The sequence below is a fragment of the Anabrus simplex genome, chromosome 1 (assembly GCF_040414725.1).
Source record: "Anabrus simplex isolate iqAnaSimp1 chromosome 1, ASM4041472v1, whole genome shotgun sequence".
NCBI classification, from domain to species: domain Eukaryota; kingdom Metazoa; phylum Arthropoda; class Insecta; order Orthoptera; family Tettigoniidae; genus Anabrus; species Anabrus simplex.
Window position 1 is genome coordinate 494,177,699 of NC_090265.1, and position 19,448 is coordinate 494,197,146.

General features: G+C 39.5%; 1 protein-coding gene across 2 annotated transcripts in view; it reads right to left on the reverse strand.

The window, feature by feature from the left end:
* LOC136867658 (NADH-ubiquinone oxidoreductase 49 kDa subunit) overlaps nucleotides 1-19,448 on the reverse strand; it is a 127,847-nt gene that overhangs the window by 61,409 nt on the left and 46,990 nt on the right. For both annotated transcript variants that reach the window (XM_067144720.2, XM_067144721.2), the window contains exon 7: nucleotides 14,295-14,424. In XM_067144720.2, coding sequence (XP_067000821.1) covers nucleotides 14,295-14,424 — 130 coding nt within the window. The remainder of the gene's footprint in view (nucleotides 1-14,294; nucleotides 14,425-19,448) is intronic.

A 19,448-nucleotide genomic window follows, 5' to 3' on the forward strand; every position in this document is an offset into this window, starting at 1 on the left:
TGTGTATATACAGTACAGCAATGCAAAATCTTTCGCAGTGCTTTTTCTCTTAAGTATATGTAGCTTAAGATTAGAATTGTAACGTGTACCGGAAGACAAAATACTATATGTCAGAGGTGGATGTGGTCTGAATTACAACAATAACAACAGACTTAAAATTTATTTTTGCTCGTGTTTTAACATCTCACTAACACACATCATGGATTTTCTGTGACAGAAGGATGGGAAAGGGCTAGGATTGGGAAGGTAACAGTCATGGATGTAATTAATGTACAGCCCCGGCATTGGCCTGGTGTGAAAATGGGAAATGACGGAAAACCATCTTCAGGGCTGTCAATGGGGGAAATCGAAACCACAATCTCCCGAATGCAAGCTCACAGCTACATGATCATGCAATTAACATGAAAGGGAGATTTTTATTATTATTTGCATAAGTGGAACGAGAAACTAAAATGTACTACAATGCTTAGAGTAACAGCTGATAAAAATCATCCAACGTTTATTGCTATGAAACATGAAAACAGTGCCAATAACATGTAACCGTACGTATGTACGACTCCCGAGTTTTTAGGTTAGGAAATTTTCGTATATAGTTTGTTAGGTTAAAATCATGTAATTTTGTTTATATACCATGTAAAAACGTAATATTATAAGAAGAATGTATAGTTAGGGAATATTGCATATGTTCATTATATTTTGTATAAATTTCCGTTTGGGTAAGAGTCTGTAAATATGGCCTAGCCGTAAGGATTGTGCAACCGGGAAAACTGCGACTATATCGGGAAGGACGGTTGAAGTCAGTTGGATGTGTTGCAACAGGTGGCTTGAAAACACGGGGTACGGCAGGTTGTATCGGTTGAAGAATTGGGGTGAATCAATGTGGACATACATGAGTGGACGGTCTATGTCACATCATATACTCGATAGCCAATGCGAGGGCTTTGTTTTGAGCGAGGTTTGTGTTGACAGAGTGACGCGGGAAGAAGTGCCGGTGTGAGCGTTGCTACCAATAACTTTTCAGGACGCGATTACCACGCGTAGCAAGGATATATAAGTGGGTAAGCGTGTGCGGCGAGGCATTCTGATTCTGATTCTCATTGTGTTTCTGACTCTGATGCTGATACTGTGTGTTTCTCATTTGTACTGGTCTGCGGGAGCGACGTATTTGCGCAGTTTGCTATACGATCTGCTATTGTTTGGAGTATCTGTTACGGAGTGAACATGGTATAATCTCAACGACTTACCGGCTTTGCAGTGGACTTTCTGTAAAAGAAAGTGTTTGTTTGGAACTTGTGACCCGAGTATGCAGCTTCAGCTGGTGGAGAATTTTGCTGTTTGCTTGCCTCCGGACATGTAACGCTGTCTGTCCAGCCAGCAATTGTAAAGAAATTCAAGACGACGAAGAAGTGTAAATAAGGTTAGGGATGCTGTTAGTAAAGAAGGTTGCATCCATATGTAGAGAAATAGTCGTCGTACTTTTCTCTACCAGATTAGGATTCACGGTAACAGCGGAGTGCAGTGGGGCTCTTACCTGGAGGTATGTTAAAAGTATAATGATGTTCGATTTGTAGAGATGATTTTGTTGTATAGTATTGTGTATATTAGCTCTATGTAAACAGCAAGCACTAAGTGGGTTGCATAAGTGTTTATTTTGTTGGTGTTTGTCACATATTAGTTCTTATTCTGGGAGTAAAATCATAGAATCAAACTTTAAGTGAGTCTTTTGTCAGTGGAGTGAGGCTGAACCTGGCATGTTACCCAAATTTAATTTCAGGGGTTATATAGCAACAGGTAAGGTTACAAAGCAAGTCTGGAGCCTCGTCAGCCTGATGACCGTCGCCTTGGGAGAGGGAGTGGCTCGTTGCTCTACATAATTAAATATTCCTGCAAGTGTTTTGCAGGTGGCGCCCATTATCCTTGTTATTTACACTTATTTGAGTCAACGTTTATCTGTTCAGGAATTTCAATAGCTTGCGGTAGTTACAATTGGCGCCGCCAACGTGAGGCAGAATGATATCCAGACTTGCTATATAACCTTGGTAGGCACATTTGGTCCAGTGTTTTAGTGAGCTTGTGTCAGGAGTTATGTATCGGTGTTGTCATGTTTGGAGTGTTATGTTTATCAGTGGAGCATGAATATTAGTGAGAATAATAGTAATGCTATAAATTTGAGAAGTGTAGTGCATAAAGGAAGCATGTCTGTTAATGATCAGGAGAGCAGCTCTGACACAAGCATACAAAGTTTTGATGAAAGTAGTTGTCTGAGTGAAAATATGTCTATGGAAAAAGTGTATGGAATTGTAATGGGGGGTGAAGGGGAAGCTAGTGAGCAAAATCAAAGTAACATGGGGGGTAATAATGAGTTTATGAAGTTAGTATTAGAGCAGTTGGCTAAATTAAGTGATAAATTAAGTGATCAAGGGGATAATTTGAGTAGTAAAATTAGTAATCAGGGGAAGGAATTAAGTGATAAAATTGAGAGTCAACAGAAGGAGTTGCATAGTTTTGGCAAGATGCTTACAGAGAAAATGGAAGAGAAATTTTCAAGCATTAACAGAGAACTGCAGAGTGTTAAGGTTAATACAGAAAGGAGGTTTGAACTGGTGGAAGAGAAATTTATGAAGGTGGATGAGATTAAAATGAGGCAGGATGTTATATAGAGTAAAGTTGAAGGCCAAATCACTCAATTTCAAAACCAACATGTTCAGATGGAAAAGGACAAAAGTGAACTTAGATCTATTCTTGAGGAGAAAGTGGAGAGCGTGAAGTCTAGTGTGACAGAAGAAATTCGAGGAATGAGAATTAATGTGGACACTAGAATTAAGGAAACAAAAGAGAAAACTGAAAAGTTAGAGTGGGAATTTACTAATTTAAAGTCGAAGGGGTTAAACATGACTGAGGTAGCACAGCAGATTGAGGTGGTCAAGGAAGTAGAGTTACCACGGTTCAATAATAGGCAATTAGGTCCTATGGAATTTCTCAAGGTAGTTAAACAAAGATTTGGGAAAGGGCTGTCAGATGGTATCACCCAGTGGGATACCGTAGAGGTTAAGATTTCTGAGGCTCTTATGGGGGAGGCTAAACTCTGGTATGATGTATACAGGGAAACGATTACTTGCTTGAGTGAATTTGAAGTAGCCTTTAAGGCCAAATTTTGGAACAATAGTATTCAAGGGAAAGCTAAAGACAAAATTAATTTTGGCAGATATAGGACTCAGGGAGGGGGTAGCATGACTCAGTACTTCTTGGAGCATGTGTTACTAAATCAGAGCCTGAACTTAAATTCATCAGAACAGGATATAGTGAGAAGGATGTTGGGACATTTTTCTGAAGAGGTTCAGTTGGCAGCATGCATGCAGAGAATTGAAACTATTAAGGATATGGAACAGCTGTTAGAGAGGTTCGATTCCTTAAGTTCTGCTAGGAATAGTGACAGTCATTCCAATATCCGCCAGAATGGTGGACAGAGACAGAATGGTCCAGGAGAGTACCATCGATACCCTGACCAAAACAATCGAGGTGGCAACCACAGAGGGCAAGACCCAGGGAGGAATAACCGTGGTTATGGCAGAGGTTCTGAGTCCCGCAGATATGTGGAAAATCGGGACAGGGATGAACAAGGATCGAATGGGAATCACAATCCAAATCAAGATGATCAGCCACCAAGAAGAAATTTAAACGCTTAAGGGGCGGGCGAGATAGGTCAGGCGACTTGTCCCTAAATGTAGATGCTGTTGTAACATGTGCTATGAAGGAAATTAACTATCAAATAGATGTTCAAGAGGATCTGATTAATGACCACATTGCTGACAAGGGTAATTTAAGTAACATGCCCATTAATCCTATTATTGAATTCTTTATTGTAGGGGAGAAGGTAAAAGTGCTTTTGGATACAGGTAGCAAGAAGTCCTGTATTAATAGTAGATTCTACGAGGAGTTGAAGTGTAAAGGAGTTGAGTTTGAGGAGATTCCTGTGTCTAATGTATATGTGATTTCTGCTGTTGGTAACAAGTCGCAAAGAATCAGGAGCCAAGTCCTTGTTAAAATGGGTATTGGGGGTGTCGTGATTGAACAGATATGCTTGGTGGTTCCAAATTTAATTTATTCAGTTATCTTGGGTTCAGACTTTCTGAGTAGGAGTAAGTGTAAATTAGATTATCTGCATGCTGAAGTAAGTTTGCAGACAGGGGAAGATCAGAAATCTGTTAGGCTGGCCTACTGTGTGACAGAGAACCAATTTGCATATGAGATGTGTCGTATTCAGGTGGTGAAAGAAAAAAACTTGTCCTTGTCGAGAGAGCGAGACTTTGGAGAATATTGTGATGATTCGGAGAGAGAAGATGATAATATCCCTGATGGGAAGGGGAACTTTAAGAGTAAAGAGGAGGAGATTAGAGCAGTTGCAGAGGAGGTGGATCTAGATAAAGTTCAGAAGGAAAGATTATTAGAGTTGTTAATCGAATGTAAGGAAGTGTTCTCTGAGAAACCTGGAATGACAACTTCATATGTACATTCGTTCAATGTTACTGACAGGTCGAGTTTTGATAGCTATAGGTATCCCATACCCCACGCATATGCTAAAGCTGTAGATGATTTAATTAATGAAATGTTACTAGATGGGATTATTGAGAAGTCGGTGAGTCAGTATGTGAACCCGTTGATTGTTGTGGGTAAGAAAGACGGCACAGTACGCATTTGCTTAGATGCTAGGCAGATAAACAAACGCATCACGGCTGATCATGAGAGACCTGAGACCACAGAGGAGCTCATTCAGAGATTCGAGGGTAGACCTTGGTTGAGCTCTGTTGACTTGAGTTCAAGTTTTTGGCAGGTCCCCCTCAGAAAAGAAGACAGGCCATTGACAGCCTTTTTACATCGTGGGAAGCTGTACCAGTTTTGCCGCGTACCATTTGGCACTAAGACGTCGTCTTCTGCCTTGATACGAGCATTAGATATTGCACTTGGTCCAGAAACTAATGAGTTCACGACGACGTACATTGATGACTTAGTAATTGCTTCTAGAACATTCGAGGAACATTTAGAAAACTTGTGCACTGTTTTTAATAAATTATTGAGATCTGGCTTCACCTTGAAATTGAGCAAATCTAAATTTTGTACCCATAGTGTCATTTTTCTGGGGCATGAGATCACACCTGAAGGTGTGACACCTGAGATAACAAGGCTTGATAAGATCTTTTCGGCTAAGACACCTAGGAACGCTAAACAGTTGAGATCATTGCTAGGTGTATGTAACTATTTCAGGCGATTCGTGATTAAGTACTCCTATCTCACAGAACCGTTTAGAGAGCTACTAAAGCAGAATGCTCAATGGAAATGGACAAAGAGGCACGATGAAGCGTTAGAGGCTTTGAAGAAAGGGTTTCACGAGGCAGTCATATTACGATACCCTAAGCCAACGCTGGGCTTTTATGTGATGACCGATGCATCTGATTTAGGCATAGCAGCGGCGTTATGTCAACCTGACGAGGGAGGTAATTTTGGTGTAGTTTCTCTGGCCAGTAGAGGGCTTAACCCTGCCGAGAAAAGATACACTGTAAGTGAGAAGGAACTGCTTGCGATTGTATATGCACTTAGAAAATTTAGAGTTTATTTGTTAGGCAGGAAATTTACGATCTACACAGATCATCATGCTCTTGCTTTCATTAGGACCTGTAAATTGATCTCGGGTCGCTTGTCGCGGTGGATACTGGCAATCCAAGAGTACGACTTCGAAGTGGTTCATATAGCAGGGAGTGAGAATGCCTTCGCAGATTATATGAGTAGGCACCCCGCTGACATGCAAGGGAAGGTAAGGAATGAAGAGAAGGAGGGAATACTCATATGTAGCTTGAGGACGGAAGATAGTAAGCAAGAGAAATTAAGACTCTTAAAGATGAGAGAAGAACAGCTCAAGGACAAAGAATTGAGCGAGATTAAACTAGAATTGGAAGTGGAAGGAGATGGAAAATATATACTTAAGGGGAGTAAGAAATATAAGTTGATAGGTGACTTGGTGTCAAGAGAGGATTTTAAGGGGCGTTGGAAGGTGGTAGTACCACAGTCCCTCAGGCCAGATATAATTTGGTTTTACCACATAGAGCTGGGTCACTTTGGAGCAGACAAGGTACTGGATGCCATACAGGAGAATTTCATCTGGAAGAATATGGGGAGAGACGTTAGGAAGACTTTGGCAAAGTGTGATTCCTGTCAAAGAAGTAAACATCCTAATCGTTATCTGGAGGGCCCGAGGCAAGCGGTGGTGACAGATGGACCTGGAGAGTTGGTTTGTGTAGATCTGTATGGTCCTCTTGTCAAAACTAAGTATGCATATCAGTATATATTTGTTGTTATTGACTCATTCACCAAGTATGTCAAATTGTATCCTTTGCGTAAGGCCACTGCAAGGGCCTGTGTGGGGAAAATTCTGGAGAGGTACATACCGGAGTTCGGTAAACCAAAAAGAATCTTGTCGGATCATGGATCCCAATTTACTTCACGTACATGGAGGGATGGACTGAGTGATATTGGTGTTAGCGTACATTACTCTTCCATACGATATCCTCAGGGAAATATGTCTGAGAGGGTAATGCGTGAGCTAGGCCGCATGTTTCGCACATACATTAGTGAAAACCACAATTCTTGGTTTAACTACTTGGAAGATGTGGAACATTGGTGCAATGTGACGAGACATGACAGCACTGGATTAACACCAATTGAGCTGCAGTTGGGTCGTAAGCCTGAACGGGAATTGGCTAGGATTCTAGGTCTTTCCACAGGCGAAGATGTACCAAAGGACTTGGTGATTGATTTAGCGAGGCAGAATTTAAGGAAGGCAGCTGATAGGAGAATGATGCAGCAGGGGAGGCATCATGGAGATAGTTTTGAAGTAGGGGAGGAGGTGTTACTAAAGGTTCCACACATTTCATCTGCAGACAACAAAGAAATTCATAAGTTTTTTAAATTGTATCAGGGACCTTATACAGTAGGTAAGAAAGTTGGCAAGTGTGCTTATCACCTGTTGAATAACAAAGGTGACATGATTGGTACACACAATATTCACAATCTTAAGAGGTATGTAAGGTGAAGTATTGTAAGTTCAGATGTTTTGTGTATGTTAAGAAGAATATGTGAATTTTCTTTAAATCCTGAGTGACTTTGACAGGCTGTGTAGGCTGCTGTACTGAAAAGACTGTGATTTGCTCAGATGTATTGTTTATAATCTTCACAAATCAAGGGGAGGTATTGTAACCGTACGTATGTACGACTCCCGAGTTTTTAGGTTAGGAAATTTTCGTATATAGTTTGTTAGGTTAAAATCATGTAATTTTGTTTATATACCATGTAAAAACGTAATATTATAAGAAGAATGTATAGTTAGGGAATATTGCATATGTTCATTATATTTTGTATAAATTTCCGTTTGGGTAAGAGTCTGTAAATATGGCCTAGCCGTAAGGATTGTGCAACCGGGAAAACTGCGACTATATCGGGAAGGACGGTTGAAGTCAGTTGGATGTGTTGCAACAGGTGGCTTGAAAACACGGGGTACGGCAGGTTGTATCGGTTGAAGAATTGGGGTGAATCAATGTGGACATACATGAGTGGACGGTCTATGTCACATCATATACTCGATAGCCAATGCGAGGGCTTTGTTTTGAGCGAGGTTTGTGTTGACAGAGTGACGCGGGAAGAAGTGCCGGTGTGAGCGTTGCTACCAATAACTTTTCAGGACGCGATTACCACGCGTAGCAAGGATATATAAGTGGGTAAGCGTGTGCGGCGAGGCATTCTGATTCTGATTCTCATTGTGTTTCTGACTCTGATGCTGATACTGTGTGTTTCTTATTTGTACTGGTCTGCGGAAGCGACGTATTTGCGCAGTTTGCTATACGATCTGCTATTGTTTGGAGTATCTGTTACGGAGTGAACATGGTATAATCTCAACGACTTACCGGCTTTGCAGTGGACTTTCTGTAAAAGAAAGTGTTTGTTTGGAACTTGTGACCCGAGTATGCAGCTTCAGCTGGTGGAGAATTTTGCTGTTTGCTTGCCTCCGGACATGTAACGCTGTCTGTCCAGCCAGCAATTGTAAAGAAATTCAAGACGACGAAGAAGTGTAAATAAGGTTAGGGATGCTGTTAGTAAAGAAGGTTGCATCCATATGTAGAGAAATAGTCGTCGTACTTTTCTCTACCAGATTAGGATTCACGGTAACAGCGGAGTGCAGTGGGGCTCTTACCTGGAGGTATGTTAAAAGTATAATGATGTTCGATTTGTAGAGATGATTTTGTTGTATAGTATTGTGTATATTAGCTCTATGTAAACAGCAAGCACTAAGTGGGTTGCATAAGTGTTTATTTTGTTGGTGTTTGTCACATATTAGTTCTTATTCTGGGAGTAAAATCATAGAATCAAACTTTAAGTGAGTCTTTTGTCAGTGGAGTGAGGCTGAACCTGGCATGTTACCCAAATTTAATTTCAGGGGTTATATAGCAACAGGTAAGGTTACAAAGCAAGTCTGGAGCCTCGTCAGCCTGATGACCGTCGCCTTGGGAGAGGGAGTGGCTCGTTGCTCTACATAATTAAATATTCCTGCAAGTGTTTTGCAGGTGGCGCCCATTATCCTTGTTATTTACACTTATTTGAGTCAACGTTTATCTGTTCAGGAATTTCAATAGCTTGCGGTAGTTACAAACAATACTTCCACACGGAAAACCACTCCACCACATACATTTGCAAGAAAAAGGTACAGTATATGGAATTATCGATGGTGTAAGATTTAACATACTGTATTAGTATGGGGAAGTAAATTGGGGTCTCTCCTTTAATATCTGGCTCTCCTCGTGAACAGTTTTTGTGGTCTCTTGTTGAGAGATGCAAAGAAGTTACTACAAACCATGAAAACTGATCTGGCAGCAGTTACTGACTGAATGAATGTTATTCGTAATTCAACCCTTACACATTTCAATAAATAAACCACTCAAGGATAATCTACAAAACCTGTATCAATGCCGGGTAAAAGAAAGTGTTCGTGCACAACGTCCTACGGGTAAAATTTGGAAACTATCTGTAGAACTTCTTTGCGAGCAAATACTTTGTCCTTAGGAAATGACTTCCTGAAATATGATTGAAATCATTTCCAAACAAATGGGAATCTCAAATGTCTCATACAGGAGTGAAAAGGATATCTCGTGAAGAAATGCGAGTGGTGAAAGAAGCACAAATTCTTCTAGGACTAGTGAAGACAAACAGCTGATCAAAGCTAGTCTGCCATTATATGATGATGTGATTGGTATCCCAGCTCATATTTTGTGGATACTCTTCCAAGTATTTACACTTCAAATTAACTTGGTTAACTTGCCAGATGTATACTCTGACTGTTCAGATGAAGAATGCAATAATTTAACACCAAATGATAACTTCATATAAACTTCTTAATTTTGTGCATATTATCCTATTATTAATTATAATACTTATACTAGTTCCTAATTAAGCTTAAGTTACATACTCACACAACATGCAGCTTATTAGCTTAATAGCTCGTAAATTCAGTCCTCTTTTCTCTCTCTCACAGACGCTTGCACACACACTTACAATTTACACACTTATCAACTACCCTTCCGTTTATATTATATAAAATTAACAAAACCATTTTTAATTTTTCAATTACCAATCACACGCACATATACACACTTCAATCAGTAACTCTCAACAGGAAGTCTCGGCAAGTTATTTTAAATTTGAGGAAAGAGTCAAATGCCCCTGACACTTACTGGCAGGAAATTCCAAAGCCTGGAAGCGGTCACAATAAAAGAATTATTATACACAGAATAGTGGTTTTTCAATTACCAATCACACGCACATATACACACTTCAATCAGTAACTCTCAACAGGAAGTCTCGGCAAGTTATTTTAAATTTGAGGAAAGAGTCAAATGCCCCTGACACTTACTGGCAGGAAATTCCAAAGCCTGGAAGCGGTCACAATAAAAGAATTATTATACACAGAATAGTGGTGAAGAGGAATAGCTAGAGCAGAGACCGAGCGAGTGTTACGGTTATGGAAGGTAGAGAGGAAGTGAAGTTTAGATGAAATATACTGTGAGTTTGTGTGTTAAGACAAGTACAGAAGAAGTCCGTTATAGCGAGAATTCATAACAGCAAAAAATTTACTTGCTATAGCGGATTGTCGTCATATTCGATTTTTGTAGAAGTCGGGAAAACCCCCACACACATTAAATTCACTATGAAATGGTATTCAGTTTGTTCAAAATTCGAGTTTTCGCGGATAATATCCACACTGCGACTTACTTGTTTGTTGTTTTTCGAAATCCGATATTACGTGAAAGTGTGCGTTTAATTTAATTCTGAAAAAATATATATTATATTTCTCCAAATCCAAGACGACCCCCACTTTTTCCTTCAAAATTTTTTTATCAGGCTTAAAAAGTGCTTTTGTATAATCATATGAATGTCTTCCTTATAGAGCACGCATTTTTAGACTGTAGACGCCGAACAGTGGCTTTAGTTATGCCGTATTTTCTGCGACTGTATAATTATGCTTTATTTCAGCGGGTTTCATAACCATTAACTTAAAACTGGCATCATCATATCGAAGGGAATCGTTGAAAGTTTGCCGGCAATACACATTTCACGCGTCTCTACAATACGACGATCCATCAGGAAAATATTCTTGCTTACTATAAAACTGTTACTTTCACTCAACGTCAGATATAACTGGCTACCGCTTCACGCACGTCTTGCTTGCCAGATTTCGCCAACTTCAGCGGTTAGCGATGTATAGGTCTTAATTGCGGACTTTGAAAGTCAACGAACGAGTTTATTGCATCACGGTATGGCAATTCCGCCCATGCATTTTTGTGCTCATACCTCACAATTTCATCTTCGACTTCTTTAAAGCGTCCTTGTTGCGGGCCACTGATTTTGTGCAGTACGCATTTTTAAGCTATCTTTATCTTCACGTTAACACCGAATATTGGCTTTAGTTAGGCCTATGCCGTATTTTCTTGCGGCTGCACAATTATTATACATTTCCGAGTGTTTAATAGCCATTAACTTAAAACTGGCATCATAATATCGATGAGAACCCGTTGAAAATTTGCCGGCAATACCGGTTCCACTTATCTTCACAATATGACGATCCATCACGAAAATATTCCTGCTGTCTATAAAACCTAATTTTACAAAACGTCAGAGGTACACAGCAGACGCGTTATAACTCTGCCTCTGAGCCGTGGCCTTTCTAAGAATACGAAGGCTCGAGTGTTTTGATGCCATTCTGCAGATTTGAGAAACGTTTTCGTAGAGGATAATAGAATGTCATTCTTTCTTCACTATTTCCCGAGATCCAGTGACGTTACACGTAGGCATTGTACAACCGGTCGCCGCAGCTAGCGATGTAGGCCTATGATAAAGAGGCGGTCGTATATTGTCAACGAGTTTTGTGCGTGCGCGCGTGCGAAAAGAAAAAGCGTGGTTACTGCAGTAGTTGCCACAGGTGTTCATTACTATCAGGCTGCGAATGCAAAACAATCCTAGATTTTTTCACATAAGATTCTGAGAAAAAAAACGTTGTCTTGGATTCGGAGAAATACGGTATCACTCCAGACGCTTCTGTGGCAAACAATTCAGTTTTCTTGTTCAAACGGCATCACCTAACCTAACCGTAAATGTATCATGAAAACCTATTTGAAACGCATGTAGAGAAATGATAACCTCCTCGCTAAAAATTGACATGGGAATAGTTTTCCGAAATTTAACTAGACGTGAGAAAATATAAACTATCCTCTGAAATCAGTGATCTACCCTGCCATATCTTGAGGTGTATCACTTTCTTACTTAATTTTAGTATACGGTATACCATTAAAATTAAGAGATCGTTTACTTCAGCCTTTATTTTTAACGAGTAACAACTGCTACCGGCCACGTTATTTACGCATTTATTATGAAAACGTGTCATCCTCTTTCATTTCGAATTTTCTTTTGAGAACAGCAGTCGATGGGTATTACTAATCGACTCCAATATCGCCTTCGAATGTTGACGAGAGAGCTCGCAAATGCACATAGCGCGAAAACTATACCGTACCGAAGATTATCGATCGCATTTTGTGGCAAACGTTTCGGTTTTGTTATTCAAATAGCGTCGCATATCCTAACTTCTCTGCACTAAATGTATGATGAAAACATACTTCAAGCAGAAGTAGAGAAATTATAACCATTTCACTATGAATTTATATCATAATAGCCTTTCCGTAATTTAACGGACGAGAGAAAATATAAACTAACCTCGTAATAAATGACGCACTCTGCCATATCTTGAGGTGTAAGCCTATCTCATTCTTACTTAATTACGGTATTTAGCATTAAAATTAAGCGATCATTTATTCAGCGTTTATCTTTAACAAGTTAACAACGGTTATCGGGTACATTATTTACGCATTTATTACGAAAACGTGTTCTCTTCTTTCATTTTCCTCGCGAAGAGCGGTCGACGGTATTACTAATCGACTCCGACATTGCCTTCGATTGTCGACGAAAGAGTTCGCTGGTCAGCATACCGAGAAAATGATACGGTACCGAAGATGATCGATCGCATGCAGTATAATGACTGGGTGTATAAATATTGGCAACGGAAAAATCGAGCGCGCATAATCGCTCGTAATAACTGATGCGTCAGTGATAGTGTTCTCGCTGAAACCCAAGGATAATACACAGTTTAATATAGGAATTTTGAAGGGACAGACAAAAGTTATCGTTATAACAGGGTTCTCGTTATATGCCGTACTCGCTATAGCGGACTTCTACTGTATATGATATTCACGTCTCTTATCAGGTTTTAACCAGTTCAGTGCTTGATAGTAAGGAGTAATATGCACATCATACCTTAGGTTAAAAATGAATCTAAGGCAACAATTCATAATACGCTGCAGTTTCCTAGTTTGTTCTTTAGTAGCGTCTACCAAGATTACATCACAGTAGTCAAGGATAGGAAGAATTAGGGTCTGTGTTAGTCTTTGCTGCATATTTATTGGTAAAATGTCTTTATTTAATTCCAGTGGGTGTAGAGTAGCAAACACCTTCTGACCTACGGTTTTGATATGTTCTGTCCAATTTAGAGTTTCAGTTTTAGTCACCCCAAGATTTCTCACTGTTTTACTGTATGGTATTGTGCTATAATTTATTTGTAGAGGAGGAATGATCGAATCGATCTTATGTAGGAGGTTCTGGGAACCGACAATGATGGCTTGTGATTTTGATGGATTTATGAGAAGTCTGTTTGCGAGAGCATATTCACCGAGATGTTTCATGTCATCATTTATGCATTTTACTGCGCAATTCGCATAAACTGCAATTGTAATATATTTGGAGATCATCGGCATATAGGTGATAATTACACGTTTTTTGAGAAGAAGAAATGTCATTGATATACAATATAAAAAGCAATGGTCCTAAAATACTACCTAGTGGCGTGCCCACTTTCCTTGTACGCCATTCTGAATTTCTTTCGCGAGTTGTCACCCGCTGCCTTCGATCATTCAAATACGACGTAACAAACTTCAATACTAAAGGGTCAAACAAGTAAGATTCCATTTTCTTAAGCAGTAGCTGTAAGTCTATTTTGTCAAATGCACCACTGAAATCCAGTAGCATTACTACTGTAACTTGTCGTTGTTCCATAGCTAGTCTGATGTCTTCTGACACTTTAAGGAGAGCCGTGGCAGTGCTGTACCATTTCTTAAAGCCCGATTGTAATGGGTCAAGGAGAGAATAGTTATTTAAATATTTCAGTACTTGATCATACACCAGTCTTTCCAAAGCCTTAGAAAGTGCTGGAAGAATAGAAACTGGGCAATAGTCACAGGTCAGTTTAGGATTGTTTATCTTGGGCACTGGGATGACATTAGCCTATTTCTAGAGTGCAGGGAAAGTTCCATTTCTGAGACAGTAATTGAATATATGTGTGATAATCGGGAGGATAGCGCCTATTATATTATGTATGAAATGCATAGGGATGTCCTCTACTCCTACTGCTTTAGATTTATGCGTATCTGAACTCCATAGATAATTCATGTTACAATTTTTCACCAAGAAAGTTTCACAGAAGAAAATACAATACAAAACTACTATTGTGGCATTTCTTTAACGGCTTTTTGTAGTGATAAATTCCTTATGAAAGACAACTTCATATCATTAATATGAATAAAAATCACCAAACTAGATTAAGGGTTATTTTAATTAAAATGGTATGTTGAGATGCCCTAATGGCTCCTTACCTTCATTTCAGCTCTTGAAGGAGGAGTAATTTTCATGTCATCTGTTTTTATTTCACCAGGAGGCATTTTGTTCAAGCATTGGTCAATTATACGCAAGGACTGTCTCATTTCTTCAACTCGACACAAGTACCTATATCAAAAACAGAAAAATCAGCACTGATTACAAATAGTGAAATGTCAGTCCAAGAGCAAATCTAGGTAACTAAATAACAAGTCATGTCATTATTATTATTAACTTTATTGGCTACATTCGACCACTTGAGTCTTCTATGTACACTTTTTCTTTGGAGGTTGTACTGTTTGATTCTTCTTATCTGCTCAGTACTTCTTAATTCGTTCTGATCTCAGTGTTCTTAATTTGTCTGAAATCTCTACACGCCTTCTGTGCATCATTTCAGTTGAAAATTTGTGTTTCTTACGAAGGGTCGTAATTTATTCTTGTTCTCTGTATCTGTAATTTCGAGTCCAACTGTTTGGAGAACCTCTTGAATTTCTTTGATCCAACACCCTCCTGCCTTATTTCCCAGATTTCTCATCACTAGTTGTCGTAAAATCCTGTTTTCTGAAAGAAATAAGAGATTCCTTTCTTCTTCATCGTGCTGGTAACTGGGTCAATCTCTCGATAGTTTCGTTGGGGAGGATTTTCCAGGCTCCTTCAACCTGATACCTTTTATTTATGCAAGTATTAATAATTCTTCCTTCAGTTTTGAGGAGCTGATCAGTTCTTTCATTTTTAATTTGGAACAAGGTTTCACAAGCATAAGAGGCTTCGGACAAAGTATATGTCATTATTAGGGGCCGTATTTTATGGTAATAGCGATACGCAAAAAATTTTTCATATCTTCTTTCTAGCCTATATATGACCTTGTAGGTACCGTACCGTATTTTAGCAAAATGAACTCGCGAAATATTGCGAAATCTGATTTATTATGCGAATCGCGCAAATAATCACGAAATATACCCCACTTGGTAGGAAAATTCGAAATCGTATCGGGAAAGATCTCCAATAAACGTTTAAATGCTTCTGAGAACTTTACTATAGTAGTTTCCTTCTCAGTTGATTGATAGCGCTATATATTCTCTACACAAATGCACACAAAGCGATGAGCCCTGTGTATCGGAGGTATGTGTATTCAGTTCTGCGATCTCTAAGGCAATCATTAAAAATCAATATCTGTTATCGATTACAGCAAATGGCGTTGTGTTTGTAGCAAGATCGGTTGTAGCGGGTTGTAGATACAGCAGTGGGCATTATACTCTTTCGCAGTGAGAGTTCGCCAGTTATGCAACTTTCTCAGCAAATGTCCAGCGTTTAAGTACAAAAATGCTGAAAACTAAAGTCACAACAGTTTTTCCGAGGGCCGAGGAATACAACAGTGAGGCCTTCTATGAATTAGATACTGCAAGAAAGATTCTAATGTGGAAGTACTGTAATGTTCGCATTACGTGAAAACGAAAAGACACGTGCGATAAATACTGTAGAGAATCAGAAACACAAAAAGAAGAAGAATGAAGCAAATGAACATAATTTTAAGCGGCAAATAACAATCGGCGATACTTTACACATCGCAAAGGAGTTGAAAAGTGGTAGAGAGCAATTTGTAACAGACAACAAAAGCATTCATGTAAACCAGCATTTCTACAGAAAAACTGGATAATCCTGGCATGAGGACATGGATGAATATAAAAGGAAAGATAAATAATACCGACATTATTACAAAATATGACGATATTAGTAGGCCTATTGTAAATAAATCGCACCGAGCTCGATAGCTGCAGTCGCTTAAGTGCGGCCAGTATCCAGTAATCGGGAGATAGTGGGTTCGAGCCCCACTGTCGGCAGCCCTGAAGATGGTTTTCTGTGGTTTCCCATTTTCACACCAGGCAAATACCGGGGCTGTACCTTAATTAAGGCCACAGCCACTTCTTTGCAATTCCTAGGCCTTTCCTATCCCATCGTCGCCGTAAGACATTTGTGCCGGTGCTACGTAAAGCAAATAGAAAAAAAAAAAAAAATCACCTGGTTGAGTTGTAATAATTTTATTGTTTTTACGTCCCACTAACTACTTTTACGGTTTTCAGAGACGCCGAGATGTCGGAATGTTGTCCCACAGGAGTTCTTTACGCGCCAATAAAACTAGTAACACGGGGCTGACGTATTTGAGCACCGGACTGAGCCAGGATTGAACCTACCAACTTGGGCTCAGAAAGCCAACGCCTTAACTGTCTGAGTTACTCATCCCCGGCCGGGCAGCACCAGCATATCCATAAATATCCTCCAGGGATATATGGATTTGCAAAATGCAGTGAAAGCACGTCTGATAGAAGAGAAGAAAGAAGACATTGTTAGTGAAGTTTTAGGAGGTTTGATAGAAGACCACAGTAAATTTGCACCAAGTGTTTGCAAGCATTATGGTTTCCGACGTCTAATGTGGTCAGTGAAAGGGGCTGCTTTGTTTAAAAAAATATACTTTCTGAATGTCACACAACTCTGAATCCTGATAATGTTGAAACCATGCGTAGTTTTTACTTTGGAGACAAGTCATTCAAAATGTAAAAACGTGTAGAACCAAACCAAACCTCACGGCACTTAACGCCCTGAAAGGGCCTTGGCCTGCCCAGTGACCGCTGCTCAGCCTGAAGGTCTGCAGATTACGAGGGGTCGTGTGGTCAGCATGGCGCATCCTCTCGGCCGTTATTCTGGGCTTTCGAGACCGGGGCCGCCATCTCACCGTCAGATAGCTCCTCAATTCTAATCCGGTAGGCTGAGTGGACTTCGAACCAGCCCTCAGGTCGAGAGAAAAATCCCTGACCTGGCCGCAAATCGAACCCGGGGCCTCCTGGCGAGAGGCAGGCACGCAACCCCTACACCACATGACCGGCAAAAAAGTGTAGGGTATGTATAAATTCCAAACTTCCGCCTAACTTCGTTTCGAGGTTTCAGTGATTTATATAGGCCTACCGGTATTTATTTCTATAACATTTTGTATATTTGGTTGTTCTAAGGTTTGATAACAATTTAATACATTACAAGTGTTCACTTTAAAACCCCTAATCACAAAATTAGTTAGATTTACCCCATACCATAAGGAATATTTCACAAGAAATATCGATCAGTATGACAGTTTATTTCACAAAATACCTACCGAAATAGTGTTAGTTTTAACACCGAAATCAACAGTTTTATTTCACCAAAAAATAAAGCCCTTAGTCATTATTGTAGATAAATGAGGTAATCCACCTAATCAATACAATATAAAATTAATAGAGTGGAACCTTGATTCTCCGTTTTTGGAGGGACCATGGAAAAGAAATGTACAACACGGGAAAACGGAAAATCCGGGAACGAATGAACCATTAACAATTTGGCAAAACATCACAAAAATGAAATATGTATACTTATAATCTTACAAAGACCCCTAACCCAACCCAACTATAGCCCCAATGGGCCTTCCGCCTACCAGGCGACCGCCCTCGGTCCGAAAGCCTGCAGATTACGAGGTGACGCATGGTCAGTGTGACGAATCCTCTCAGCCGTTATTCCTGCCTCTCTAGACTGGGGTTGCCATCTCACCATTCAATAGCTCGTCAATTAAAGGTAATCGTAGAATGAGCGAACCTGGAACCAGCCCTCATATCGAGGTAAAAATGCCTGACCGCCGGTAATCGAACCCGAGCCCTCCAGGTGAGATGCAGGTAAGATAGACCGCGGGTCCGGCTTCAAAAATTAATTACCGGTACACGACATAAAAATCTCGAAACCTTACATTCAGTTTTAAGGGGGAAACTTCGTCAGTTTTGCTCTGAAAACTTTTTTCAGTTCAGCAACTTTGATCAGCCAGAGCCAAACTCTTCGAAAAATCTAATACCCGTAACGGCAAGGAAAACAACAATCGACCACAAGTAATTTTTAATTCTCTAATGAATAAAATAAAGCACATTAGATACAAAAGCGCCCAACATGTTGGCGAAATCCTCTTTTTTATCTTCCATTGTAATTTGGTCACCGGTACGGTATAACTGTTCATAGTCAGTTTATGGAAATATTGTATTGCGTAAATTAGGCCTACATCGGCTTTTCAAGGTTATGTTGAACTCTCAAATATGGTTTTGAATTGTTTCGAATGTAAGTATCGATCTTCAAGTTCTCGAATGCATTAAATTCAATTCTGCCTGTCACTAATCACAATCAAATTGGAAAAAGAAAAAATATCATTAACACTTCCGAAATTCCAATTATTCGCGAACTCGAGCTCAGGTGGAAAGCGCGCTCACAGTGCAAGCCGGTACGAGTGCGAAATAATACAAAGCTTTAAATATAACGTGCGCAAATAAAACAACAGCGGTTTTTACAACATTTTAACACAAAAACGTGAAATTCCCAGCCTTGTCTTAGGACGAAAACACTAATTAGGCAATCCCAAAACCTCCCATGGCTTTATGTATGTAAGGTGCAACATCTGTTCTGGTCTCAATAACATAATCGTGCAGGCCTACGATAATATTAAAATACTACCGTAAATTTGTGTTACTTAACCTTTTTAAGTGCTGAGTTACCAGTTGATTGTATGGTACCTCAGTGCTGAGTTTTTTCATTCGTATCTAAAATTTTTTGTAGAAGCCTCAATTTTTAACTTATCAGTGGGGTGAGTTTATAAATGTTGGTTGTTTATAAATCTAAATGCAAATGGAAAATCCTACACTTATGTTCAATATTATGTTGGGAGAAAACAAAATTTCACTCATGTGCCCATGCGTGCGTTATCTTTATACAAAGTAAAGATCCCAAAATACTAATATTTCCTAAAATCTGTAGGCAATTAATACATGTAACTTCTTAGAAGTATATAATTTGATATTTTAAAATACTTTCCAAACCTGGAATGTGGTGATAGTTAATTGTTTTGTACTGGTTGCTTGTGATGCCGATTTGTTCAACTATCTCCACCAGCTCCACTGGCACAAAAGTTTCTAAAAAATCAATGATTTTCAGATTTTGATACACTACTTGGCCCTCAGAGTCTGTCACAGTTACCTGAAACTCTGGTGAAGAAAAGTAATCCATCCATCAGCCACGAAATTAGCGATAAAATAGCTTTTGTACTCACCGTGTTTTTCTTCTTTAGTTTGGAAGGAGGCTCTGTTTCTCTCTCA